The following is a 25,673-nucleotide window of genomic DNA, read 5'->3' on the forward strand; positions in this document are numbered from 1 at the left end:
ACAGTATGCACATTGTAACGATGAGGGACGTTTTTAAAGGCGACAACATGTATGCACCCTGACTCCGTCTCCTAAAGCTGCCAGCCAGCACCCAGGAATTTGCCCTGACATTCCAAGCGGAAAAGTTTTCGGGGTGGGGGGTGATTTTTACACGAGCGAATGTGTCGGGTGGCAGGGGTGAACACAACAGTCCCTGTGCGCACTCGTGCCGTCAATTCGTTGTCAAAAGTTCAGCACGTTTTTTTTTCCTCATGAAGATTGAGAGTCTTGTGTTGGTTGAAAGTGTCTTTGTCAAGTCTAGTCCCTTTCACATTGATGTTGTGTTTTAACGGCACATAGATGTCTCCAGTGGAGTTGGTTTAAAGTGGCATCAAGAGTGACTGTCAATAATAGATGGGTTTTCTGCAGCCCTGTCCACATGTAGCCTGGTTTTAAAGAAATATCAGTTTTTATAAACACAAACCCATACAAATCTGTCACTGAACGTTGCTGTAAACATGCCAAACCCATAGAGGGCAGTGTAGCTCAAAGTTAAAACCTTTCAGCCAATCAGATTGCTTCAAAACAACCATAACTTCCTGTTAGGAATTAAACATGGTGCTAGGAGGTTAATTTGAAATACTTTTAAATAGCGTATCAGTCAAAAGTGTTAAAGCAAGTACATAAAACTAACTTTTCTGCAAGATATAGGAGCAATAATTCCTTAGTAATAATAAAAAAAGTACTAGTTGCACTTGCAGAATATTTAACTTATAACAAGATATTTTACAGTACAATATTAAGGAATTATTTACTTAAAACAAGCTCCAATATCTTGCTGAAAAGTTACTTGTAAGTTAGTTTTGTCTTATTTCTAGAATACTAAGATTTTTGCACTAGAAACGTGACTGAAACTACTTGGTCAGATTTTGTAGTTCTTGCAGTGAACATTGTGCTACTTGCAAACCTTCTTTTAATTATCTTCAGAGCAACTGAACTAAAATGTTCCCGTTTATCTTTTCAGTGACTTGAAGCTTTTCTGTTCCACAAATAGACAATGCAAACAATAAAGACTCTCAGGCTCGTGGCTTAAGTAGCAAATTGATACCACATATATCAAGGAAATCCATCCTCTTAAAAATATTGATATTAAAAAATATGAACTTTGACGGTAAACAGGAGAGAGAAACCGAGAGCTTCACAGACGAAAGAGATGGAAAGCTTCTGAGGGTGGAGAAGGAGAACAGATGCTCAGAATGTGGCTTGGTCGATAAAACCGATGGAGTTACTCATCTGCACTCTCGGGTTTCCCAAGTTGACCTCTACGAGTGCCGATCACATTCTGCCGCAGAAGAGGCAAACGCACACATCCACTGGAGCGTCACGCGTGCACACATGGCAGCTTCCCCTCCACAAACATGCACACGTAGAGGTGTGGCCCAAGTATGCGTGTAGAAAATTGAGATGGGTCAAGTAAGCTGGGACCACAGCCAGAAGTCTCAAGGAGAAAAGAGAAAGTTGTGAGAAAGAGCAGATTAAACGAACAGGGATAGCGTTATCTGTTGTTTCTCTTCACTGCTTGTTTTTTGCTCTGGGTTTGTCTTGTTTTCCTGGGTGGGTGCAGCTTATAAAAAAGAAGCCCCTCCTTTCCTTTACATTAAGACTGCAAAGTATGGAAACATCAACACCTGTTTGCAAGAGGCTGCAAGCAGCTGGAATTACAAGTTAAACTCAGGTGTGGCCGAATAACTTATACACACACACACACACACACACACCCGTCGCACACAAAGCACTCATGCAAGGGTGTAAGGCAACAACAGCATCTTCCTATATAATTACTTGCTTGACAACACACGCAGGAGTGGATTTCCTGCTGCAAGACGTTATCAGATGAAGCCAGAAGGAAAATTCTTTTAATATTACTAACAATCAGACTTAACCTTAAAAATATGGATTAAACGGTTTTGTTATACTTGGTTTCCAGCTGACAGATCCTGCTAATTTAGAAGCTCTGCACTTTTCAGTTTTAAAATGTTTAATGACAAGCTTGGGTTAAGTGACGGAGAAGGCACCTGGAGTCTGAAGCCTCCGGGCTTGATTTGTAGCCTCCTCATTTTTTAAATGTTTAAAGCTGAGGGTGTAAGGGACAGTCACACATTACTGAACAGTTTTTCCTTCAGAACCGAACTAATGTTCTGTCTCATAGATCCAACAAGGTGTGCGACGTCCTTCTCAGACTTTTTGGTCCATACTGGCAGGATAACATCACACGGCTAATGCAGATTTGTCAACTTAACATTCATATAGCTCAGCATAATGGATGAATTGGAATAATGAAAGTCAAACATGTAAACATGTAATCTAGAAGGTTACATAGCAATCATCTCATGTGACTTAGAAGCATGATAAATGAATACAAAACTGACTAAACAGAAGGTTGAAAACTGATAGTAGCACAAGGATAAAATGTAGAAGACTGGAAGATGAAGAGACATTTGTCCTGGACAAAGGACATTTTTGTCAATGAATGGTGTCCTGTTTCCTGAGTATATATATCTTCTAGGGGCTGAAAGATAACAGGGTGAGGTGGGTAACTATGGTGATACTGGTGCATCTCTTTGTCTTGTGCTGAAGGTGGCTGGATGGGACATGATGTACGTTCTTCTTAAAATCTAAGCAAATAAATAACCCAAACAGAAAAATACAGATCATTCAAAACGATAGTCTAAACTTTCATTGACATCAACTCAATACATTTTAAACATAAAATTTAACTTTGATCTGCTATAGAGTACTTTAATGCAAACACACTCGGTTCACTCCTGGGGGTGTTGACCTTTTGGTCGGAAGGCGACCCCCTCCTCAGTAAATCGTAGCTGCTGAGTCATAGCTACCAGAAACCGCGCAGCGCTGCACTGATGAGCCGTTTACAGATATTTTTAACACTTTGCTTGAGACGTGCCATTTGTCAGACTGTTGTAAATCCTACACCTAAAATAATCACAGCACACAGGACCGAATGACCACATAGAAGCTTAGAGGCTTTAATAATATGGTTTCTGTAAAGGTATGTAATTCTTGAGCTAGCTGAATGCAGTTGGTATGGGGGAATTTTTCTGTCATAATTCGAGAGCACACATTTTCAATTTGAAAGCAGGATTTCATGTCTTTTGTACTCAAAATTTCTGCTCTCTTTCAAATATTCACTGTGCTTTCTCAAACCCGTGTCCTCGCGCTCAAAACGTGTCTCTGCTCGAATCAAATCTCCGCTTGCAAACCTCTGCGAATTATTTTCTGCTCGCGCTTGGAACAAAAACGTACTCTTGCCTGGCAACCTCTAAGCCAATAGAATGAAAGTGTTATACTGGGTGCGTTTGTTTCCTTCCAGTGGGCGTGCCTGTGTGGCTACTAACGATTGTGGCAGCCTGTGCCACCCACTGGATGTAGGGATTTGATTTGATTTGATCCGAGCAGACACGTTTTGAGCATGAGAAGAAAGATTTGAGAAAGCACAGAGAATATTTGAAAGAGAGCAGAAGTTTTGAGTACGAGAATTATTTAAGAAGAAAGACATGAAGCCCTGCTTTCTGAAAATACGTGCTCTCATTAATAGCGGAGAAATCCCCCCATAAATTGGTTATTTAACAAATTCTAAACAGTCAATAGTTCAGTAAGTGGAGCAGCAAAGGAAGGAAGAGAAAGATACCTTTTATAAGTTATGAATACCCAAATCTGATAACAAAATTAATTGATTTGCAGTGTGTTGAACATCAATAAAAGGCTTTAGACTTTAGCATAATTGTTCAGCAAGGTTGTCATAAGACTCGGTTGGAACAAATGAAATAGCCTTAAGAACAGTTTCCGGTCCTTAACAAGTAGGAAAGTGTTGGCGTTTCCACAAAGGACTTTTCTCATCTCTGGAAATTCCTGTGCAGCAGCTCATCGCATCATCTTGTAAATGTTTTCACCTCCTCAGTGAAAAATGGACGCCTTGCACTCAGCAGCTCTCCTGAGGTATTTAGAGCCCTTAGAAGCCAACACGCTGATTTCCTGTTAATGATGTGAGCAAGTGTAAGTAAGTGACAGGCGAGGATAGGTTTCCATATCCGCGGTGAGGAGGGAACGTGTCCGCTAATGGTCGGAGGAATGCGGGCAGGTCTGGATGGACGAACCTGCTCTTACGCTCATTAATGGTTCCTCTGGGATTTGGGGAAAATGACCCTGATGTGGGATCCAATGTGTGTCTGCATTTAGAGCTATGAAGGATAGAGGCTGAAAAAGAAACAGGAGCTTGTAGGATTTATATCTTCAATCTTGTATGTGATATTTAAAAACATGTTGCTCCATCTACCGCAACTTATGGAGGAGCAAACACTGTCAAGGTACAATCCTTATAAATAAAATATATGGACAAACAGCTTCTAGAAAATCAAATATGCAGGCACTGATCATGTGATTCTTGTTTTTGTTCTGTTTTTTGTGTATTAATTTAGTAGAAAATGATTTTTAAGACTCATATGTTCTGACGTTTTCTGGTATTTTGATCCAGTTGTGAGAAGCTGTCACTGATAATGAGTTCTGAATAAATGTACAACGTCTAAGACCAGAGGTTTGCAAACATGGTCAAGCACTAATTCAAATATCAGTAAATGTTTATAGACTGGAGAAGCTGGCTGTAGATCAAACAGAAAGCTGAAAGGAGGAAGAGTATTGGAGTGACACTGAGCAGGCAGCCAAAAGGAGCCACACAAGCTAAAGCCTGTCACTGGAATGCTGCTTTTCTACTGTAGTTATGATACTTAAAAATAAAACCTTATGTGGTTTTATTTTATTACCTTATGTGGTTTATATGTGGTTGTTTTTTGCAGCAAACTACCAAACTTCCACACCTGATGGTAGTTTCCCAGGGACGTTTGAGGAATACAATACGCCAGAAATCCTCCCACCAGAGGCGCCTAGTCCCAACACCACCACCACCACCACCACCACCACCACCATCATAAATGGAGACTCCAAAGAAAGGCTCTACCAGGGGATTAATGACAAACTCATCCCCATCTACTGCTCCATCCTGGCAGCTGTCGTTGTGGGTCTTGTGGCCTTCATCATCTTTAAGAGGTGAGTCTCCGTGGTTAAAGACGTCATAAAGAATCCTACAAACAAAGCAATTGCTGGGTTTCAGATGACGCAGCACAACGTCACCCAATGCAGATGGAGGGCAGGAAGTAAATGCGGCCCATTTACTTCTGTTGATCCAGCTTCAAAATGCCTAAGGTCTGAGTCCTGCACGGTTGCTCCATCTAATAGAGAGAAAGATAAAAGTTATGTTCGTGTTTCGAAGGTAGTTGGACACAAGGGAGTTAATTTTAAAAAACTTACCGAAAAAAGAGGAAAAAAGTGGATCAACAATCTACAGCTAAAAACAGGAGGTGTGGAAACTAACAGTGCCAGAGTTTGCAGCGCTCCCTTTCTAACAGGTAACCATCGGATCATTTAAATTGTAATTTCAGATACTTTATTGGACAGGAAGACAAGCATCAGATACATTATTTTTATGCCCTTATCTTGGTCAAACCAAGGTTTCTACAGGTTTGTGTATATCGCCGCGAACGGTCGACCTACACAAACGCATAAATTTGGGTTTACAGAAGCTAAATAAATGATTTACCAGGAGATCCAAGCAGATAGAAATAACACGGGTTAGCTTGTTGTCATCATAAACTAATTCCTTAAAAGAGTACAACTCACTACTCACCCAGCAGAAACAAGTTTAATGCTTCTTGTGATCCAAAATGATTGACCCAACTTGAAATGAAATAGTTTTATGCTTCAGGCTTTTGAAAGCTTTCATCTGGCTCATCGTATAACATGAACTAGACAGTTAGTTATGTCGATTGTTTTGACGCCGGATAAATCCTCAAGATTATATGAAAAATCTTTTTTTACATAGACAAAATGGATCATGTCCTAAACATACACATATTTTTTTTCGAGATACCTCGTCTGTTCCAGCCCATTTAGGAGATTAGCGTACTCGTTGTGATCCAGTTTGTCCTGTTTTGAACCGGAGAAATCCACTTCCTGACCTCCATCTGAGTTTTGCACATCATCCAGGCCACGTGTCTAAAACCAGCAATATAATGAATCCATGAAGATTTAACTTCAGTCTTTAAATAAATGTTGAACTCACTGGATGCAAAAGATGGTTGTTACAGTTTTTTCATATTTAATGAAGTCGTCTGCTGCTACATTTCAATATGGCAGCAATCTGCTTGTTTTATGGGTCACAGTATCCATTCCTCCCATTAATGTTGCATGCACAATATGTTTAGGTATTAATGTTGTATTAGTGGGTAACTAATAATAACTAGACACAAGAAATAAACATAATAAACTAGAATCACTAACAAAGGACTAAAGAAAAACAGGAACAACAATGAGCTAACAAAAATAGGAAATTAACACGAAATAATAATAAAACTATAATCAAACTACATTTACAACCCGGAGAAGTGAATCGAGTGTTGTAAGCAGGCAGGTGTTGCATTGTCTCTCCGTCTTCGTCCCACAAAGCAAAGTTCAAGGTCATCCGTTTTTGTTTGCACTGATTTTCACTCAGGTGGAACAGCTGCAAGCAGAACAAGCAAGGAGCCAACAACTGCACGACCAACCTGAACCAGACTCCGTCTCCGGAGGGGGAGAAGCTCCACAGCGACAGCGGCATTTCTGTGGACAGCCAAAGTCTGCAGGAGCAGCAGGGGCAGACTCAGTCACAAACAGGTAACATTCACTTAAAAAACAAAACTCTGCCTTTATTTAAAGACATACACACTGTAAAACATCTGAGGTGCATTTAGTTGTGTCTGCTGTCTTCTGCTCTTTAAGTCAGATAAGTTTAGCGAGTTTAAGATTTTGAACCTAAATGTGTGAGTTTGTGTAAGATAAACCTATGTAAGCAATATACTGGATAGTTTAATTTCACAGTCCAGGTTCAGAAAGAGCCCAAAAAGGATCCAGACAAGGATTAAAGCGGGAATCAGGGGTGAAAGTTTGGGGTTACGGTAGGGTACTGTGTACCCCTAAAGATTTAGCGGGAGTCACATCAATGCGTCACATTGATGTGACTCTGGTGTTTTATTAAGGCAAATGTTTATTTTGAGACTGATGTCCTGTTCACACTCAATGTTTTTGAGCTGAATTCATTGTGATTTTTAATAAAATTCATTATCAGAGCATACATTTTCTTTATGCAATTTGAAACAAGAATTTACATTACTGAAGTAAAAACAATAGTTATTTTAACTTGATATCGGCAGAGAAAATAATTGCAAAATATGTTCTCTTTAATTATTTTAAGTTGCAGCATTAAGTTAAAACTGGCAATTCAAGATTAACGAACCTAAAAAAATAGTGTTTCGACAACTTGTCTCTTGTTGTTAAATCATCCAAAACATGATTTAAATTGCATTTTCAAGGCAGCAGGTGGACTTTCATTTCAAAGTTAAACCACCTCCAAATGTTTTACAGTGTAGTAATTACAAAACCACAGTGACTGTGTTGCATGCAGACATGTTTTAATTTGAAAACACCCTTTAGTTTCTCTCTGAACTGTTCCTCCAGATGAAGTTTCCCCCATAAATGAACCATCTGAAGCCGTCACTAACTCCATGTTAACAATGACCTTTGAGACTTAATCTAGCAAATCAGAAGAGCAGGACTAGAAAACTGACGGTGTTTGTTTTCAGAGCAGTTCATGCTGCTGCTCCTGACAAACCAGCTCAAGACAATGTATGGATTTCAAAGCATCTGTTGAGTATTTAAACAGCATTTCCTATATTTTAAGTTGAAGGAAACATTCACAATCAGTGCACAAAGAACAATTTAAACAAAATAAGAACTGTCACACATTTTTTTATTATTATTTATTATTTTATGCAGGGTTTTTTTTTTCTGCTTGTATGAATAAACAGGGAGACTCCTTTAGATCTCTTCCATGATCATTAAATCGTAACGTCCCTTTAAGGAACTATTTGCCAAGACTGCTTTTTGCAGCAGACAGTGTTTTGATTGTTATTAGGGGATTTTTTCCCCCCCTCTGTCTTTTTGGTTAAAAAGAAAAAAACAAGTCACATTTCAAAACTCAGCTTTTTATAGTGTTGTATAAAAGAGAACAGTTTTTACAAAAGTCATGCTTTGTCGCATCTCAAACGGAAGTTAAAACGGCTTGCGGAAGAAAAAAAGAAAAGTTTTATAGCTGTGTCTAAATCCATAAATATTGTCTCTGATATTGATCTGAGTTATTGAAGATTAGATATTTGCAGATGCAAAGTGTCATTCAGAGAAATTAATGCCATGTGGGTCCTTGAAAAAAGTGACACTCCGAGTTGTTAGTAACATTTACTCAAGAAATGCAATTGATTAATTGCATTTACTTGAGTAACTTTTTTGAAAAAATGAACTTTTAGGAGTATTTTTACTACGCTGCACTTTAGAGTAATTTTGTTATGAAGTATTTTTACTCTTAATTGAATAAAATTTCTGGACTCTATAGCCACTGAATGAAAAACAAACATTTTAACCAAAAAATCACCAGACACAGACACACAGCTGCTGTTTATGTTAAAGTTTCATAAGTTTTTTTATTGAAAGAAACTAATTTAGAAAAACTTATTTTGCCTGATCTTGTTATTTTTTTCTTACTGATATGAATTATTGTAATTTTTGTCCTTAAAATACCAAAATTTCCACTGAACTTTATATTTTGGTCAGTCTGATTATGTAATTATTGAATATAAATGATTGATAATTTGATCATTTAATCAGTAGACTTTTTAACAAATACTTTTTTACTCTTGAGTCATTAGACAGCTGCTCTTTTACTTCAGTAAAAATATGTTGAAGTAGTACTACTCTCACTTGAATACATTTTTAGGTACTCTACCCACCTCTGGTACTTTTACAGCAGAGAAAACTATTGCACTGTATTTAATCAGTAGTGCGATGTAGTTTGCAGGGAAAAACACAACTTCACATTCAGAGCTGCAGACAAGCATCAGAGACAACAACAGCCATCTGTATTTGAATTTTTGAAGAGGACTCGTATAAAACCTGCAGAATTTGCATAAAAAAATTCCATCAAGTTTCCCAAGTAAATAATTCAAAATAAAATAAATCGTGCCTAATTTCTCCCTGCAGTTGTGACAATCGACGAAGAACCATGTCTGCTCCTTCCTCTCCATACCAGAGAGAAAGTGGAGAAGCTGCTTTTCCAGGGCAGCGAAGGGGAAAACTGCGACCACATGCAGGACAGTGACTGGTGCAACCTGGCAGGCCTTCTCGGATATGAGGAAGAGCGAATTGCGACCTTCCAGCAGGAAGAGCATCCCGTCCGAGCGCTGCTGTCCGACTGGGCGAGGAAGGACTGTGCAAGCGTCGACGCGTTGTGCACAGCGCTCCGCAAGATCAACCGTGATGACATCGCGCAAAGTCTGGTGCTCAGCCCGAGCGGCACAAAGCCCACTGCTACCTCTGTGGTGTAGCGACTCTCCGTTCCTGTCCGAAACAACTTAACACCTGGACCTTAACGTTCAAATATTCCAAATACAGCGTCTTAGATTATTCCACATAATTCCTGCTGCAGCTGCTTGACACTATATCTTTATGATGCAAGTCAGAGAGATGATCCTGGAAACCCCTTTAATAAATCACCCTGAATCTAAAATAAATGAGCAAAACAAAGCAAAGTTAGGTTTTCCAAATTACTTAAACTCACAGACAATGGAAAATTAAAGCAATTTAAGATTAGGAAAGGCACATTTCATTTTAAATCATGGGGACATCAGGTTTAAAATCCTCTGACTGAACTCGCCGTGGAGCAGTTGTCTGCTTTGAACACAAACTTTTGTGGATAACTTCCTGTTTGCTTCTTTCAGCTCCTTTATGTGTCTTTATCTTCATATGTTTGTATTTTCTGTGGGCCTTCCACTTATTACATTGTGTCTTTCTTTTTATGTTACCAAAGAAGCTGAAGTGTTTTTCAGACCCAACCTGTTCAGTCACATTATTTACTTACACGCCCTGTCAGACTTTTTGAATTTAACATGACGCGTGGCTTGCGTCTGTAACTACTGTGCCTGTTTCTTCTACTCGATGAAGAAGTATCTGGATTGACAACCTGAGGAGGTTCTAATGGACTCATTTCAACTGAACCTGCTTTCTCGCTCCCTTATTATTATTCGTATTAGATAAAAGTGCAAAGCAGCAGTGCATGAGGATGTTATCTCCACGTCACTCCATCTGTTTCTGCTGACTTGTTTTGTTAATTCTCCCTGAGGCGCTGTAAAAAGTGCAACCTGTTGGTACGTAGGCCTCGGCTTGCTTTTAACCGCTCAAACATCATTCCAGCATCACGGTTTCTCATCCTTACCCTGAAGATGGTAGAAACTCTGTAAAAATCCTATGTACTATATTTACATGACAAACAAGTAGATACAAATGTAGATGTAGTTGACGTACATACACACCTACAGTCTGTAGCCCTGCATGCATGAACTGTGCTCAGCAAACACACATTTGCATTCAAAGTTAATGTTGATAAAACAAGAAAAACATTATATTCTGCCACATATATGGCATGGCGCACTCAAACGAGGGACCACATACTGTTTATTGTTCATATTTGTGGAAATTTGTTCAATGATCTCTAAAGTCTAGTTGCTTTTGTTGCTGACTAACTTATCGCTCTGTTTTTTACGAACACATAGCTGACTCAAGACATACAGCTGCAGTCTGCAATGTATTTACAACTTCCTCTGGCTTGACATTTTGCTCTACACCTAGCATTTTCGTGCGTCTGGTTTACATTCAAAGTCTATGTTGAGGCGCATCGAGGGCACATCAAATTCGCTCTAGTCGTTGTTTTCTGCTGCTGGCCTATTTGTTGGAAGCGATGGACGCTCTTGACATGTCAAACGGTTCCAATGGGACCACAACGCACGTAGACTTTGAATGTAAACCAGACCCGCCTGATGATCCAAACACGTTTGGTGTGAACGCACCATGACTTTAGCATTTTGATATGATCCGTTTATAATCCAGTACTCACTTAAGAGGTGCAGCAGCCAAGACAGTCTCTCTTTTCACTTGTTTTAAACCATTAGAAACACTTCTCCCTCCGCAAAATAAACCCAAAAAATCTAGAATCCAGAGTAAAATTCTCAGGGACGTTAACTCAAATCTCAAACGCTCGACAACTGAATAAACACGGTCCGACATGACAAAAGATGCCATTATTCTCGCGACTGACAATCCTTAAAGCTGATTAATGAGATGCAGAAACTGGTCAGCAGAAAAGGAAGGGAAAAAAGAAGAGGAGAGTTTCACTTCTTCTTTGTTTGGAACAATGAACGGCGGATAAAAGGCAGGCCAGCTGAGACAAAAGTCACAGGATGCATGAGAGAAACGGAGACGTCTCAGATTACTTCAATCAATGCAAAGGAGAAACCCAGGCCTATACGTTAAACAACCTGTTCAGATGTAAGCATGTTGATTTTTGTGGTTTGAATTTAAGAATATACTTTTTTCATCTTGTTATATCTTATTTTTTTTACAATCACGTTACATTTTTTGTTCACCAGAAGACGCAAACGTAGAGCTAACTCACCCGACTCGAAGCACATATTACTATTATTCCCTTGTACACTGAGCATATTGCTGTTGTATTACTTTATATGAAGGTATTCTTACTACTACTAGTACTAGCAATTTTTAAACGGTATTACATTTCTGTTTTTGATTGTAGCACTTAAATGTGTAATCATTTATGTTTTATGCATCACAAGTGCCTGGGAACTATTTCAGGTGTATGTTGGTGTTGTACATTTATTGTTTAAGGAGTTTGTAAGTGTAATTCTAGGTTATTTTACTTGTAAATAATTTGTCTTTTATCTTTTATTTGTAGTTTTGTTGAAGCAGCGCTGCATAGTGTAAATGTAAACAGGGCTTACTTTCTTATTGTCAGTGCTGTCCTTGTTTTTCTCAGTAAATAGCAAAAGGAAATCGACTTCATTTATAATTACTGGCCATCAGGTATCTTAAAATTAAGAAGACAGAAATCAAAGTTAACGCCTTACACCTGTGGTTTACCATATTTTATGCATAAACACACAGAGGAGAAATTTCATAACCAAAGCGCAACAATTTCTAATAAAAAGCCTAATGAAGCTAAATGAGGCGTTTCTGTACTATCCTATTAGTGCCATATAGTAAATTTTGCTTAATTGTGAATAAGTTATGAGAGGAGATGCATGCACCACTTTTAAACTCCTGAAAATCTGCAATTATAAGTTTGTTAATGCAACTGCAGGGAGGCATGGATGTGAACTATTTATGCTAATTTTACTACTTTATTCAATTTCCAAATTGAAAAAGTAAGCCTTGTTTTCCCCTAAAATAAAAAAGTATTTTATCATTTATGTCCAGATGTGGTCGACTGCAAAGGTTTTCAGTTCTGGTGGTTGTGTTGTAGTATTCACACATGTGCACTATTACAAGCTGTAGCATAAAAAAATCGTCATAATATCACAAATTACAAATAAATTACAAAACATTCCCAGACCAGGGTATTTGAAACATTTGCACCAGCAAAAGCAAAATCCAGTTGAGCTACAATAAAAAATACATCATTCTGCCAAGAGAAATTTCAGTTATTGATACTTATAATATCTAAGGGATTTCTCATCCTCCTACTGATTGTCTGTTTGTTCTACATCTATCTTGGTTTATCTAAATTATGTCAAACAACATAAATGACTTTTTTTCTTGCTTTTTCTGCCTAAGACGCTGGCCTACCTGTACAGTTGAAGGTGAATGTGACGATATTGCACTTGAGACACAAGTTACAACCTAATTATGCAAAAAGGGACTGATAAATATAGGTTGGAGTGAGAGAGTAAGGGTGAAAAACTGTTTTGGGTAAAAAACAAACAAACCCTGATGGTAAACAGTGATGAGAATGACAGTAAACCAGGACTGAATTGTACAGAAACAGTGAATGTTCCATGTATACTCACACATATAATGTCCTATACTGAATGTGAATTTGCTTTAAGTTCTACAATAGACAAGCAGTAAATAAAGCTCTTTAATTCACTCATGCTCTTTATTGATCCAACATAATACAGAAGAGTGTGTCAAATTACAAGCTTCACACTGAATAACTAAAGGAGAGGAGAAAAATATGTGAATATACAAAAATATCAGATTTGAGTGCATTTAGAAATTATTTTTTGGAATGCAACACTTTTATCTGCCACTCTTTTTTTGCCTTATATACTGCTCAAAAAAATAAAGGGAACATTTCACTTTAATTTTGTGTGTGGCTCCAAATCCAGGCCTCCATTGGTTAATAAATTTGATTTCCATTGATGATTTTTGTGTGATTTTGTTGTCAGCACATTCAACTTTGTACAGAACAAAGTATTCAATGAGAATATTTCGTTTTTTCAGATCTAGGATGTGTTATTTGAGTGTTCCCTTTATTTTTTTGAGCAGTGTAGTTAGCTAGCAACAACAAATATTTTTTTCAAATTTCCAAGGTCAAGCTGAACTCATAAATGTTTTTTGTAACATAAAGCGCTGGGGGGGAAACTACTTAAAATGATCAGTTTCTCTGATTTTGCTCTTTATATGTATATATCTGAGTAAAATCAACATTGTTCTTTTATTCTATGAACTGCTGACAACATGTCTCCGAAATTCCAAGCAAAATGTTGTATTTATTTGGTCAAAATAACAAAAAGGCTGCAGTGCTTTCAGATGTAAAATAATACAAAGAATACAAGATTATATTCATTTAGAAAAAACAACACTAATGTTTTAACTCAGAAATCAATATTTGGTGGAATAACCATCAGGTTTTCAAAGAAGTTCAGTGCAGAGGGCTCTTAATTTTTTCCAGAGCTGAATATTTATTATTTTATTATGAATTCTTACTGGATATGAAAATAAAATAAGATCTCTTGAAAATTGGTTGGATATGAATGTGCAGAGAAATCAATACAGAAAAATGCAAAACCAACAACTCCAGATCAACATGCATTCAAATTTAGTTTTTAAACATTATTTATAAGTGGATATGGATATATACTAAACAAAAATCCTTATTTTTTAAGCCAGGTTTTATCTGAAAGAGATTTGCCTTCAGCACCAAAAAGGCATATTCCTTCATCCTAACTAAACAGAGGAAGAATAATTGTTTAATGGAGTAACGGATATAAAAAAAAGTTTGTCTTCCTCATGTCATCAACCCGACTGCATGAAATACGGCCCTGCATGTTGTAATCGGTAGCCCTGCTCTATTATGATAGCCTGTCAGCGCTGCTTCCTTAGTCTGACGAGAGATACGGAAAACAAATGGTGCATGAAAAGGCAGAACAGATGGAGCTTCTACCAAGAGTTTTCACTGGATAAAAAAATAACACAAGACGTCATGACATAGCTCTCATAAAAATAAATAAACAGAAAAAGGGTAAAACCTTATTTTCACAAAAACTATAGCAAAGACATAATGATTTATAGATTTTATGACTACATTGATTTTGTGTGAGGTGAAATTTATCTTTAATTTTTAATTTATTTGATAAAACTTAAAAACTGTGTGTTTTTTATGGTAATAGTTGTGGTGGAGTAATAAAACGCCATTCATCTTGCAGCATTTTGTAGATGCAGTCAGAGAATATTAGATTTGCAAAGCATTTTTACACATTTTTCATGTTAACTCAGACTTCTTCAGAATGTGGAGAAGAATTAAACATTTTGCGTAGATATTTAATTACAAATCAAGAAATCACACTATAAATCAATGACAGATATTTCTATATTAATATGCATTTTTTAGGGAAAAACGAAATGTACGAAAAACAATGGAAAGTACTAAGGGCACAAGGAATGAAAAGGAAAAGAGAGAAGAAAATATATAAATATTTTGTATTTTGTAGAAAGTACAAATATGTTCTGTATTTCTTATTTTATGTATTTTGTATTTCTTATTTTCTTTTTCTAATCATCTGGAAAAAACTGAAATCCTCTCAGAAAATCTCCCAGACTGGAATCTAGATTTATTGAGCTATATCATCCAAATCTAATTTCTTATCAACTCTCATACCGGTTATTTACAACATAATTAATATTCATGTCAAAACTGTGTATGTTACACAACTTGCACATGACTATTTCTCACAAATAAAAATTAGATTTATATTTGAGGTAAAGTATATTTTCAAAAGTCTCAGGCTGTCAAAACTGGTCTCAAACAATCGTCTTAAAACCAATTTTACGAGCTCCTAATCCGTATAAACCTGAGTAAAAGTCTCTGGCCTGTATTCTCTGACCTTGATCTCTCTCAGCTTTTTCAGATCAGAAATGACATAAGCAGGTCGTAAAACGGCCCCAGCATCCAATATCAGTTTCCAAGTGACCCCTTCCCCAAATGGAAAACACATTTCCAAGCTAACTGCTGCCCCCCAGTGAGCCGTTAGCGGGAAACGCTCCACGTGTGAAGGGATCCATGTGTGCAGATGTGACATGCGGTGGTGAAAGGCGATAAGTCAGCCTGAGGTGAGGTGACCGGTTGGATATGGAGTGAATGTTAAAGAGAGGGAAGAAAAGACAAACTGCGTCGACAGGTTAACTTTCTGCAATGAATCAAAAGAACGGGACTTTGAGTTTGGAAGATTACAGGGACATTAGAGGAAATAAAGGTGTTACAGACGGGAATGTGCTGTTTGTCAAGCAAACACAGTAAAGTCACGAGTACCAATGTTGTCAGTGAAGTTTATTTGTACAGCACATTTCAGCAACAAGGCGCTTTACATCATAAAAACATCAAACTACAACATTAACAAGTGTGGGGATCTAAGAAGATCATAATGAGGAATTGTCTGTATTTACTCTAAATCAGGAAAGTCAAACTCATTTCCATTTTGGGCCAAATCTGAAATCTGAATGTTCTTAAAGGGCCGGTTGTGCCAGAATACATTTTAAATCCTTCTATAGCAAAAGTTGCTGTAGAAATGAAGTCAATGCAGATTAATTGCATTTCATAATGATTTTATCAATCTGTTAAATGTTGTGCATGCAGTTTTAGTGTTGATGAAATATTAGGATAGATGCTTGAAACTGGCCTTCCTGGTGATTTTTTATTAATACACCATATATATTAATTCAAGTATTTACACAAACAAATGGAAATTGTTTGAGTTTTGCTGTTAAGCTGTACAGTAAGTGTTTTCCTGTGCTTACACTCAGTTCTAAAAGGGGACAATCTCACCCATATTCTTACAAGCTGTCCATCTAAACAATGAATTGATGCGGTTTCCAACTCTGTTCTATTATTCTGCTCATAATCCTCCCATCACCTGCCTCTGTTTGCTGAAACACACAGCCAGGCTCTCCCTGAGACCCACACAATTAAGTGAAGACTGATGAAATTATCTGTCTTGTATGAGCAAATGGACGGATGAGTGGATGGAAAGGCAAAGTGGGATGGAGGGTGAGTCCATTCTGCTTCCCTCTGAGACCAGGGGAAATTCTATTAGGCTCATAATAGAGCCATTTTTCACCTTCTCCCACATCATCCTATTATTATTTAATCCCTCCAGTCGTTTCTCTTCTGTTTGTTTCTCTCCATAGTCGGTGCAACGTCATTACAGGGTTGCCTCTGCTGCCTTTTGTTTGTGTGTATTGTACCAAACATCCATCCTGCTTTTTAGCTAGCTTGATTAATTAATATAATTAATTATGTTCCCTAGATTACATAAAAACTAACTTTTAAAGTTTGGAAGCCAGATTCTGAAGTAAATGTCTGATTTGGAAGCACAGGAACAAAAGTTGTGTTGGTGTTGCTTGAAACATGGATAAATCTAATGAGGCCTTTAGTCAAATTTCAACAGAGAAATATCATTATTAATATTATTATTATGTGCTTCAAAACATCTAACTTAACACTCTAATGTTAATCTGTGTCTAGAAATGCATTGCTCAGGAGTAGAGTTGAGAAGTAACTTGTTACATTTACTCATTTACATTTATTTGAGTAACCTTTGGGAAAAACTTTACTTGTAGGACTATTTTTTTACTATGCTTTACTTTTTGCTTTTACTTCAGTCATTTTATTATTTAGTACCTCTGCTCTAATTTGAGTGAAATTTTGGGATTCTCTACCGGCTAAATGAAAAACAAACATGTTTTAACCAAAACTTCACCACACACAGACACACACCTGCAGTTTGTGTTAAAGTTTCAGACGTTTTTTATTGAAAACCTGATTTGGAAGAATTTTATTTTGGCTGATTTTTGTCATTCTTTTGTTACTTATATGAATTACTGTAATTTTTCATCCTTAAAATACAAACAAAAAAAATGCACCTAACTTTCTATTTTTACGTTTTGATCAGGAGTTGAGTAAGGTTTTTACAACATACTTTTTCACTCTTACTGGAGTAATTTTATTTTTACTTGAGTAAAAATATGTTAAAGTATTTCTACTCTTAGTTAAAAGTACCCAGTATTGGGGTACTTTACCCACCTCTGTTTAGGAGACACAAATGTCCACAAAAAGTTTATTAAAGTTTGTTTAATGTAAAGTTTTAGCAACTTTGCAACATAAAGACTTGTTTGATTTGATCATTTGCACAAGAGCCTCTATTAGGTTTGTTTTCATTTCAAAATGCATCAAAAGTTTCCAGAGGATTTCTCTGAAGCCAGTCTTCCTTAAAACCCCTCCTTTCACACCCTGTTTGCAGATTAAATATAGATAAAACCAGATATTTGCATGCACCGAATAAAAATATAAAACATAAACAGTTTTCAAACTCTGTCAATAAATCAAATTACAACGAACCTCAGGCTAAATGAGGTTCTATATTTTCTAGATTTGTATTCAAATTATTCATGAAAAAAATGACCTAATTTTGGACATTTTTGTAAAGCAGATTTTAAATATTCAAAAGCTGAATATCTAAGTGCAGTGCTGCCTGACTCGTTATTGACTCTATGAACTTGTTGACCCAAGGAGGAGTGGCGATAATGCTCTTACTATTCATAAGGAAATACTCAGACATTAACCTATTAATTGCATTTAATGTAAAACAAATGTCTTGTTCAGAGTTTCCAGTTTTTGTCTCTTGTGGCTTTACCAGGAAATATTAGTCTTTCCACCTTTTTTATTCTTTTGTTACATAATCCTGACAAGTGAGTCATTGAACTAAAGCTTCTGCATGTCATAACAAAGAAAAGGTCCACAGTTCACTCACCCAGACAGGAAAGTTCCCTCCAAAGCTTTTGTGCACCTGAAGATGAAACCTGCTGGAGTGAAACAGATACTCTGTGTCAGCTTTACATTACAAAGAGCAGGGAGTTAAAAGCACTGCAGACGTCTACATTGCAGTGATTTTGCATGTTGTCAATGAAACGTGTTAAGTAAAAACAAAAACACATTATTAGATTTTCCCCTCTAAGATTCTGAATTTGATTCCTTCTGTTACACCACATCAGGTGCAGGTTTGGGTCTCTGTTCTTCAAATAATATGTATATATTTTTTATTGTTTCCAGAGACTAAACTGGGAAAAAAAAATATTGGGACCATCATAATTCTATCATTATGTAAATAACTAATCTAAGATAATGTATTTTTGATCTTTAAATTAAATCACTTCAAAAAAACCTAGTGAAATTATTAAACATTAACAACGTTGATATTAAAATCTATTACATAAAATAGTCCAAAAGTCAATTTTTTTTCAACTCTGTGGTCTTCTCACTTTAACTTGTCTTGATATCCTGTCTTAAGCAACAATAATATATGCCAATATTATTTTTTGCTATTCATATCTAAAGTAGATAAAGATCTAAAGCTCACAGATGTGGAAAATATGTTATATTTCTAAACATAAACAGGATACATATGTATAATCTCTGTTTTTCAGTAAATACAAACCGAATGGAAGTCTAGTTTTTCTTTGAGACTAACTTTGTTTTTCTCTTGGTTCTGCATGCATGATTCATTTTACTCATTCTGAAGCAACTGTTGCGATTATCAAACATGGAAAAAAAACACCTTAAATCTTACACAAACGATACAAATTATGAGCTTCTTTATCAGAAAACAAGCATTCAGCATGCTGAGGTGAGTGAATCTTTATCAGGACACACAGAGCTTCAACACTGCGCTGCATAAGATTCATTAATATTACCACTCATGGCTCATGGATGTGACATTTTGCAATAATTTCTGAGGCAGTTTTACTAAGCTGGATATTGCAGAACCAGAACCAGATGGATAGAAGAGGATTCTGTTGCGCAATTTCTTGAAAGCATCGTATAAGTCAACACTCATTCAATTCCATCTTTTTCTAAATATTTCAAACTTTTCACATCGTTTTGTGTTTCTTAATATTTTCAATAGCTATCACACTATCTTTACAGTGATAGATATATTAAACCTATTCAAACTTATAAGTTTGGTGTTAGCATTAGCTTGTAGAACACAGTCTTGCAGTTTTTCTACCCTAGTATTCATTCAGATGGTCAGCTGACTTTACATTTTCATTTAGAGAAGACGAACAATGAAGAATAATCTTTTTGTTTCAGTGTGGTGCTTATGCAGGCAAGCAACCATTTCGTGCAAAATCGTATCTGAGTGATAAGTAGTGAGATCAGATAACTTGTTTCAACGACTGTGAATCAAGTAAAGTAAAAAGTTTCAGAAGAATCTTAAAATAATCCCGTCGACGTCAACCTCTTGCAGAAGAATTTCCGCTCATTTTTTAAGCAAAATACTGCCAGATATGCAAATACTGTCCACTGTAAGCTGTGTTTTAGGAGAAAAAGCATACAGCAAAAAGAAAACTTTGGTTGCCATATTCTGTTGCCTGAAATCTGATCAGTCATCAGAACAGCCAAGGACAAGCACCAATGTTCTGCGTATCATATAATACACAGGCTCGGGTTTTGATTGCAGCAACTTGTCTCTGTGGTGAATGCAGGTATAGAGTGATGGTCATGATGTCACATTGATATGGCCTCTAAATAATGGAGTGATGTAATATTGCACTCTGGATGCGGAAAAGACTAACAGCAGCAAATTACTGTACTCCTAAAAGATACCACTCTCTAGCAGGACATGGTGATTTCCCACGTTTATCTGCAGATCCCGGAACAAGAGCTTCACTCGGATGTTCTTTAATCCAATGTTGTGTTTGTTATCACATGATATTGTTCCCTATTGAGATGGAAATGTGACTAAAGGAAGCAGATACTGTCACTTATACAGAAGCATCTTTTAATAGACAGTAAATTGTGAAAATAACTTGCTTGATATTGAAAATTCCAGCTGTTATGAATAAATGGGCAAATATATTTACTCACAGGACATTTAAAGAACTGCGTACCATTAAAATGAGCGAAACTATCCAGGCAGACATTTAAATTTAGGATATAAAGGGTTAACAGATTTTAATATGAATAAAAAAGTACCAGTTTCAGTGATAACAATACATTTCCCCATCTTTTTATGACTTTTTTGATTTAAATATTGAAATAAATGTACTAGTGTTCCAATATATTAAAATGCAACCCATGTCAAGCTATAATTTTAATAATTTTTGGCTTTTAAATGCAACTAAAACTCGTCTAACCTGTGTTTTGATGTAGATTTACAGTAAATCCTCTCAGTATGTATGAATCTGACAGTTTTCACTGTATTACTCAAGCCTGCTCATGTTTTGTGATGACAGACAGGAGCCTAGTGGGTCAACACGCGCTGCATTGCTGACCTGAGGCAGAATCTGTCGCAGCTTGTCTGTTTGTGATGTTTCCGAAACTGGATTGGGAATCTCTCGAGTCATGAGTGCAAGGCATGTTTTGATCTTTTCTGTAGGAACAAAATGTCAGGCCAAACCAGTAGCATTGAGAAGGGCAAAGGTGGCTGAAAAACAAGCAACAACAATGTGTTCAAGGATTTTGTTAAGCGGATGCTGTTTAAAAGGCTTTCATCCAGTTTAATGCAGAGTCTTATATTACTGATGTCTCCAATAGAATGGGTTTCTTGCAGCTGGTGAGCTCCATGTGCAGGAGAGCAATACTTACACAATCCCCTGCAGGAAAAATACAAATGCAATACTATGAAAAGTTCGTTAGATGTCAAAGTATTCTGTATATGTTTGGTAATTAACTGCAAAATCAGAAGGAGATGCTTACAGCTATGTCACGCTGTTGATGTTGATACACTTCTTAGTTAAAAAAAAAGAAAAGCAAATGATGTTGGGATAATAATGTAACTGTTTGAATAAGATCATTGTGCGACACAAAGTTGGACAGGTCTATAGGTGTTTATAAGTCTCTTAAGTCTGAGAATTTGTAGTATCACATGTGAAGACATTTACTATTGTTCTTCAATCTCTTTGGCAACAGTGGGGGAAAATAATTTTGAGTTATTGTGTCTTCAAGTCCCAACAAGCCACAGGAGTTAGACTTGGTTTGTTAGAACCATGACAACAATCTGTCTCGCGTTTAAAAAGGCGTGAATATTTATGTTCTCCTTCAGTTCATTATATTAAACATTAAATCAGAGCCACATAATAATAGAATAAGGCAATGCCAAAACTTTTATGACTGATTGGGTTTGAACTGGAAGGCGGAGATAAATGCAGCCAGAGGAGACTACAGGGATGCAAAAAGGAGTCCGACATAAGGTTGATGCATCAAACATTACAGCCAGAGAAAATTTACTCCTGTCTCATAAATAATTTAGAAAAACACCATGGTCAATACTTGATTCCTCCTAATTGCAGTCGGTTGGCCCTCCATTGATCAATAGGCGGGGGTACAATCTGCACAGGTTATAAATCCAAAAAGACATTTCCACAATAAAGAAGAAAAAAGTGACAGAAATTTCCCTGAAAGCTTTGCTGCAGATCATCCCGCAGGTTTTCTACAGGATTAAGGTCTGATGAGAGAGGTGGCAATAAAAAAAGAGGATTTTATGAGCAGTGAACTATTTTTGTGTTGACTTACAAATATTATTTTTAAATCACTCACCTAATGAAACACCCAATCACTCAATCACAACTCATTTTCAGTGTCTTAGCAGACATTGCATATATGTAAAATTTAAAAAAACACTTAAAATTCTCAGATTTTACATTTTATATGTATGTATTTGAGTAAAATGAGCATTGCTTTTTTATTCTATGAACTACTGACAACATGTGTCTGATATTCCAAGCAAAAATTTAGTTTTTATTTGCAGAAAATGAGAAATTTTCAAAATAAAAAGCTGCAGCGCTTTCAGACCTCAAATAAAGCAAAAACAAGTTCATATTCATTTAGAAACAACAGCTCTAATGTTTTAACTCAGGAAGATTTCAGAAATCAGTATTTGGTGGAATAACCAGGAGGTTTTCAATGGGGCTCAGTGCAGTAGGCTCTTAATGTTTTCCAGAGCTGTGTATAAATTTAGATATTTCAAAGAGGTTGGAGTTGGAAGAGAAACACGCCCACAAGTGTCAGAACAACTGGAAGTGTAGAAAATGTGTATTTTTCAAGTTTAAAACATGTTTTGAAGCAGTAGGTTCACAATTAATTTGCACCAAACAGTGACGCTATGCTTTATGTTTTGAATTATGTATAAAAAAATATATAGTTAAACACTTCAACAATAACGTACCAGATTGATACAGCTTACTTCACTGTTAACTAGACTTTCTGTAAATGGAAGAGGTCACATGTGAACTTCCTGTCGATATAAATTATAATCCAATGTCCAAAATCTCCAATAATGTTCTTATCATACTTATCAAATACGCAGAAACCAATGAAAGTAGTAAAAATTAGACTTTTGTTAACCCTACAGGCTTTTCTATCCTTTATTTCAGGCTGTGACCTCCTGCAGTGAGTTTAACCATAAGGGTCACAGTGTCTGTCTGGCATACAACACCAGATACTTCGGCATTCAGCTGCCCTCCTCTCAGACCTGCGCTTCTCTTCCCATTCTGGATTTCTACAGAGGCAGGACCCAGTGTCAGGTTCAGCTACCGGATCGGCTGTCAGGGACTGGAGTTAGATCAAAGTGGGGGGCTGAAAAGAGTTAGATCCACACCCCAAACTCCAAACCGTACAAAGAAGCGAAGGAGCAAGCCCCTCTCCCATGGGAGTTGTAATGGGAGCGACCAATTACCCTGGAGTAAATCTGTTTTGCCCAACCTGGGGGAACCACAAAGGGCCACATATATGATTATCAGTGACCCCACAGCTCTCTGAATTTCTGCAAAGAGAATTGCTCTGCCGATTACGTCAGCTCATTAAATGCATTGCTTCCTGAACTGAGAAGGCCAAAATTCGGCCTAGTGTTATTCATGTCAGTCTGGTGTTGTTTTTATCTGATGCATCATAAAAAGCTATCCTGCTCTCCCTGCTTGACAAACCAAGATAAAATGAAGTTAGAACCGATCCACTGCCCAATTTATCTCAAATCCTCGCCAATGCAGATCTAATTTCACCCTCTTAGTACCACAAACAGGAAGAAGAGTCAGTCGATAAACAGTCCATGGTGACTGTTGGAGGGAGAAACGAGGTGGAGTGGTGGCGGGGGTGGAGAAACATGGTAACACATTGGAAAAGAAAAGCAGAGAGGTTATTACCCTGCGTCCAGTCTCCTGCTCCATCAGCCCCTGGCCTTATTCCTGGGCTAAACCTAATTAGAGCGAGCAAGTAAATTAGCTAAAAGGATTTTAAGTAAATTGAAAATACTCAGAAAACTTTACACAACTGGGTCAAAATAAATCACCGGAAAACTGAATAAGGCTTTGATTTTCTCAAACATGATCTAAGTTTGTTTGTAGATAATAACAGGAGATGGAGGAAGGACAGCAAAGGAGAAAGAACTGCTTTCGGCTTTAGGCCATAGTTACACATTTCAGCTAATGCAGTTTTCTGAAACAGCAAGTGGTCATGAGGCTTGATCCAGGACCATGCAGCGTGGTTTACTATATATTAAAAAGACTCAGCCAAACCTGTGACCAGCAGGTATGTTTGCATACCTTAAACAAACATACCTGCGTTCTTTTTACATATTTCCAATATTTTGTATTCTTTTAATTTGTCAACAACTCTGTGTTACGTAATTATCTCCAAGTATGTCACAGGAAACCGTCCCTACATTTCATATGACTAACAGCAATTCATCAGTGTCAGATATTTCAAAGCTTATGTTCCTAAAGTTTACTGCTTACATTACCTGTAAATGTCAATAATACCGTGACGTCACACGTGCAAGATCCCGCCCCCTTCTCTCTGTTGTTTTTTTCAACACTACAACAACTAGATAACAAGGTCAGGAAAAAGTTTTAATTAAGAAAGAAAAAAAATATTGTTTGACTTTGACAACCTTAACATGTAGATGTGATGTGGAATTCGGCGTGACAAAATAAAAAAGGCTACCTTCACACCAACTCTGACAGTATACAGTAGGTGTTTAAATTAGCTAACCTACCACAGATTAACTAATAACAACAGTAGCTATCTACCATAGATCACTTAATAATATTCACAAAACACACATGGAGCCTAAAAATATAACACTGTAGGGATGAATGTTCTGTTCTTTGTGTGGAAAATGTTTGAGTGTTTTTTTGGTGTTTAACCTTAAAGCATGTAGTGGCGTTGTTGTCAGTTGCTATGGCAACGAGTCTGTGCAGCGAGAGCGAGGGAAAAAGTGGATTTGAGTTATTCTTAAACGATTGTTCTGTGTTATTTCCCCTCTGCGCTCTTAAATAAAATTAATAATACCTACATCTCTAGGCTTCATTTTGTAAACGGAGTGGCACATAGCCGCGGCCAGCATTGTGCGCATGCGCAAAATTTCCGGAGTCCGTAGAATCTGTGGGATTTACAAACATCGGGGACAACAGATTACTGAGCCGAATGGAAATATTTTCTCCAACACGGATCATGACCAGAAAACATCAAAGGTAGGACTGAATTTATGTTTTTGTCTTGATGAAGTGATCCTTATTTTTACTCTTCATTGGCTGCTGCTTGAACTTAAAGCAGTGAAACTTTTATGTTGGAGCAGCGTTGCTTGTGTAGCTAACTCTATGTTGCACCAGTGTTGCTGCATGTGTTTAGCATAAATGCAGGTTTAGCATTTATGTTATTATTATTCTCTAGCAGGGTGTAGTTGTGCATAATTTTGGCATTGCTACTTCGTTTCCTTGTGTCTGCTGTAGATTTCTAATTAAGCTAAATGTGCATTTCACTCAGCTAGCAAGCTAATGTCCAACTGTCGAATGTCCGGATGTGACACCAAACGTTGTTTTAACATTCCCTCACTACAGAAAACATGTTTTTGCTGTGATTTTATTTAAACAGATTTAATATCTACCTTCATGGTGGTTACTATTTTTCACAAAATCTCAATTTTTGTCGTTAGAATAAGTTTGCACCTGTGAAAGTTATCTGAACATCTGTGTGTCATTTTTATAAAATAAGAATACAAAACTTAAATTCTGCAGATATGCACTCTCCATTAAAATAATGGTTATATATGTCTGATTCCTAATGTCCACTGCATTTATTCTAACCTTTGGTTAACGTAACTTTAAGGAGAATATTACTTAAATATAAATAAAAAAAA

The 25,673-nt window shown here is 36.9% G+C and overlaps 1 protein-coding gene across 1 annotated transcript in view; it reads left to right on the forward strand.

Annotated features, from left to right (window-relative positions):
* The window catches only part of ngfrb (nerve growth factor receptor b), a 40,008-nt gene extending 26,877 nt beyond the window's left edge, over window positions 1-13,131 (forward strand). The window contains exons 4-6 of the mRNA XM_007540688.2: window positions 4,851-5,100; window positions 6,602-6,762; window positions 9,178-13,131. Coding sequence (XP_007540750.1) covers window positions 4,851-5,100; window positions 6,602-6,762; window positions 9,178-9,521 — 755 coding nt within the window. The 3' untranslated portion in view covers window positions 9,522-13,131. The remainder of the gene's footprint in view (window positions 1-4,850; window positions 5,101-6,601; window positions 6,763-9,177) is intronic.
* The last annotated feature ends 12,542 nt before the right edge of the window (window positions 13,132-25,673 follow it).

Source organism: Poecilia formosa, unplaced genomic scaffold (assembly GCF_000485575.1).
Source record: "Poecilia formosa unplaced genomic scaffold, Poecilia_formosa-5.1.2 Scaffold555, whole genome shotgun sequence".
In the NCBI taxonomy this organism is placed as follows: Eukaryota; Metazoa; Chordata; class Actinopteri; order Cyprinodontiformes; family Poeciliidae; genus Poecilia; species Poecilia formosa.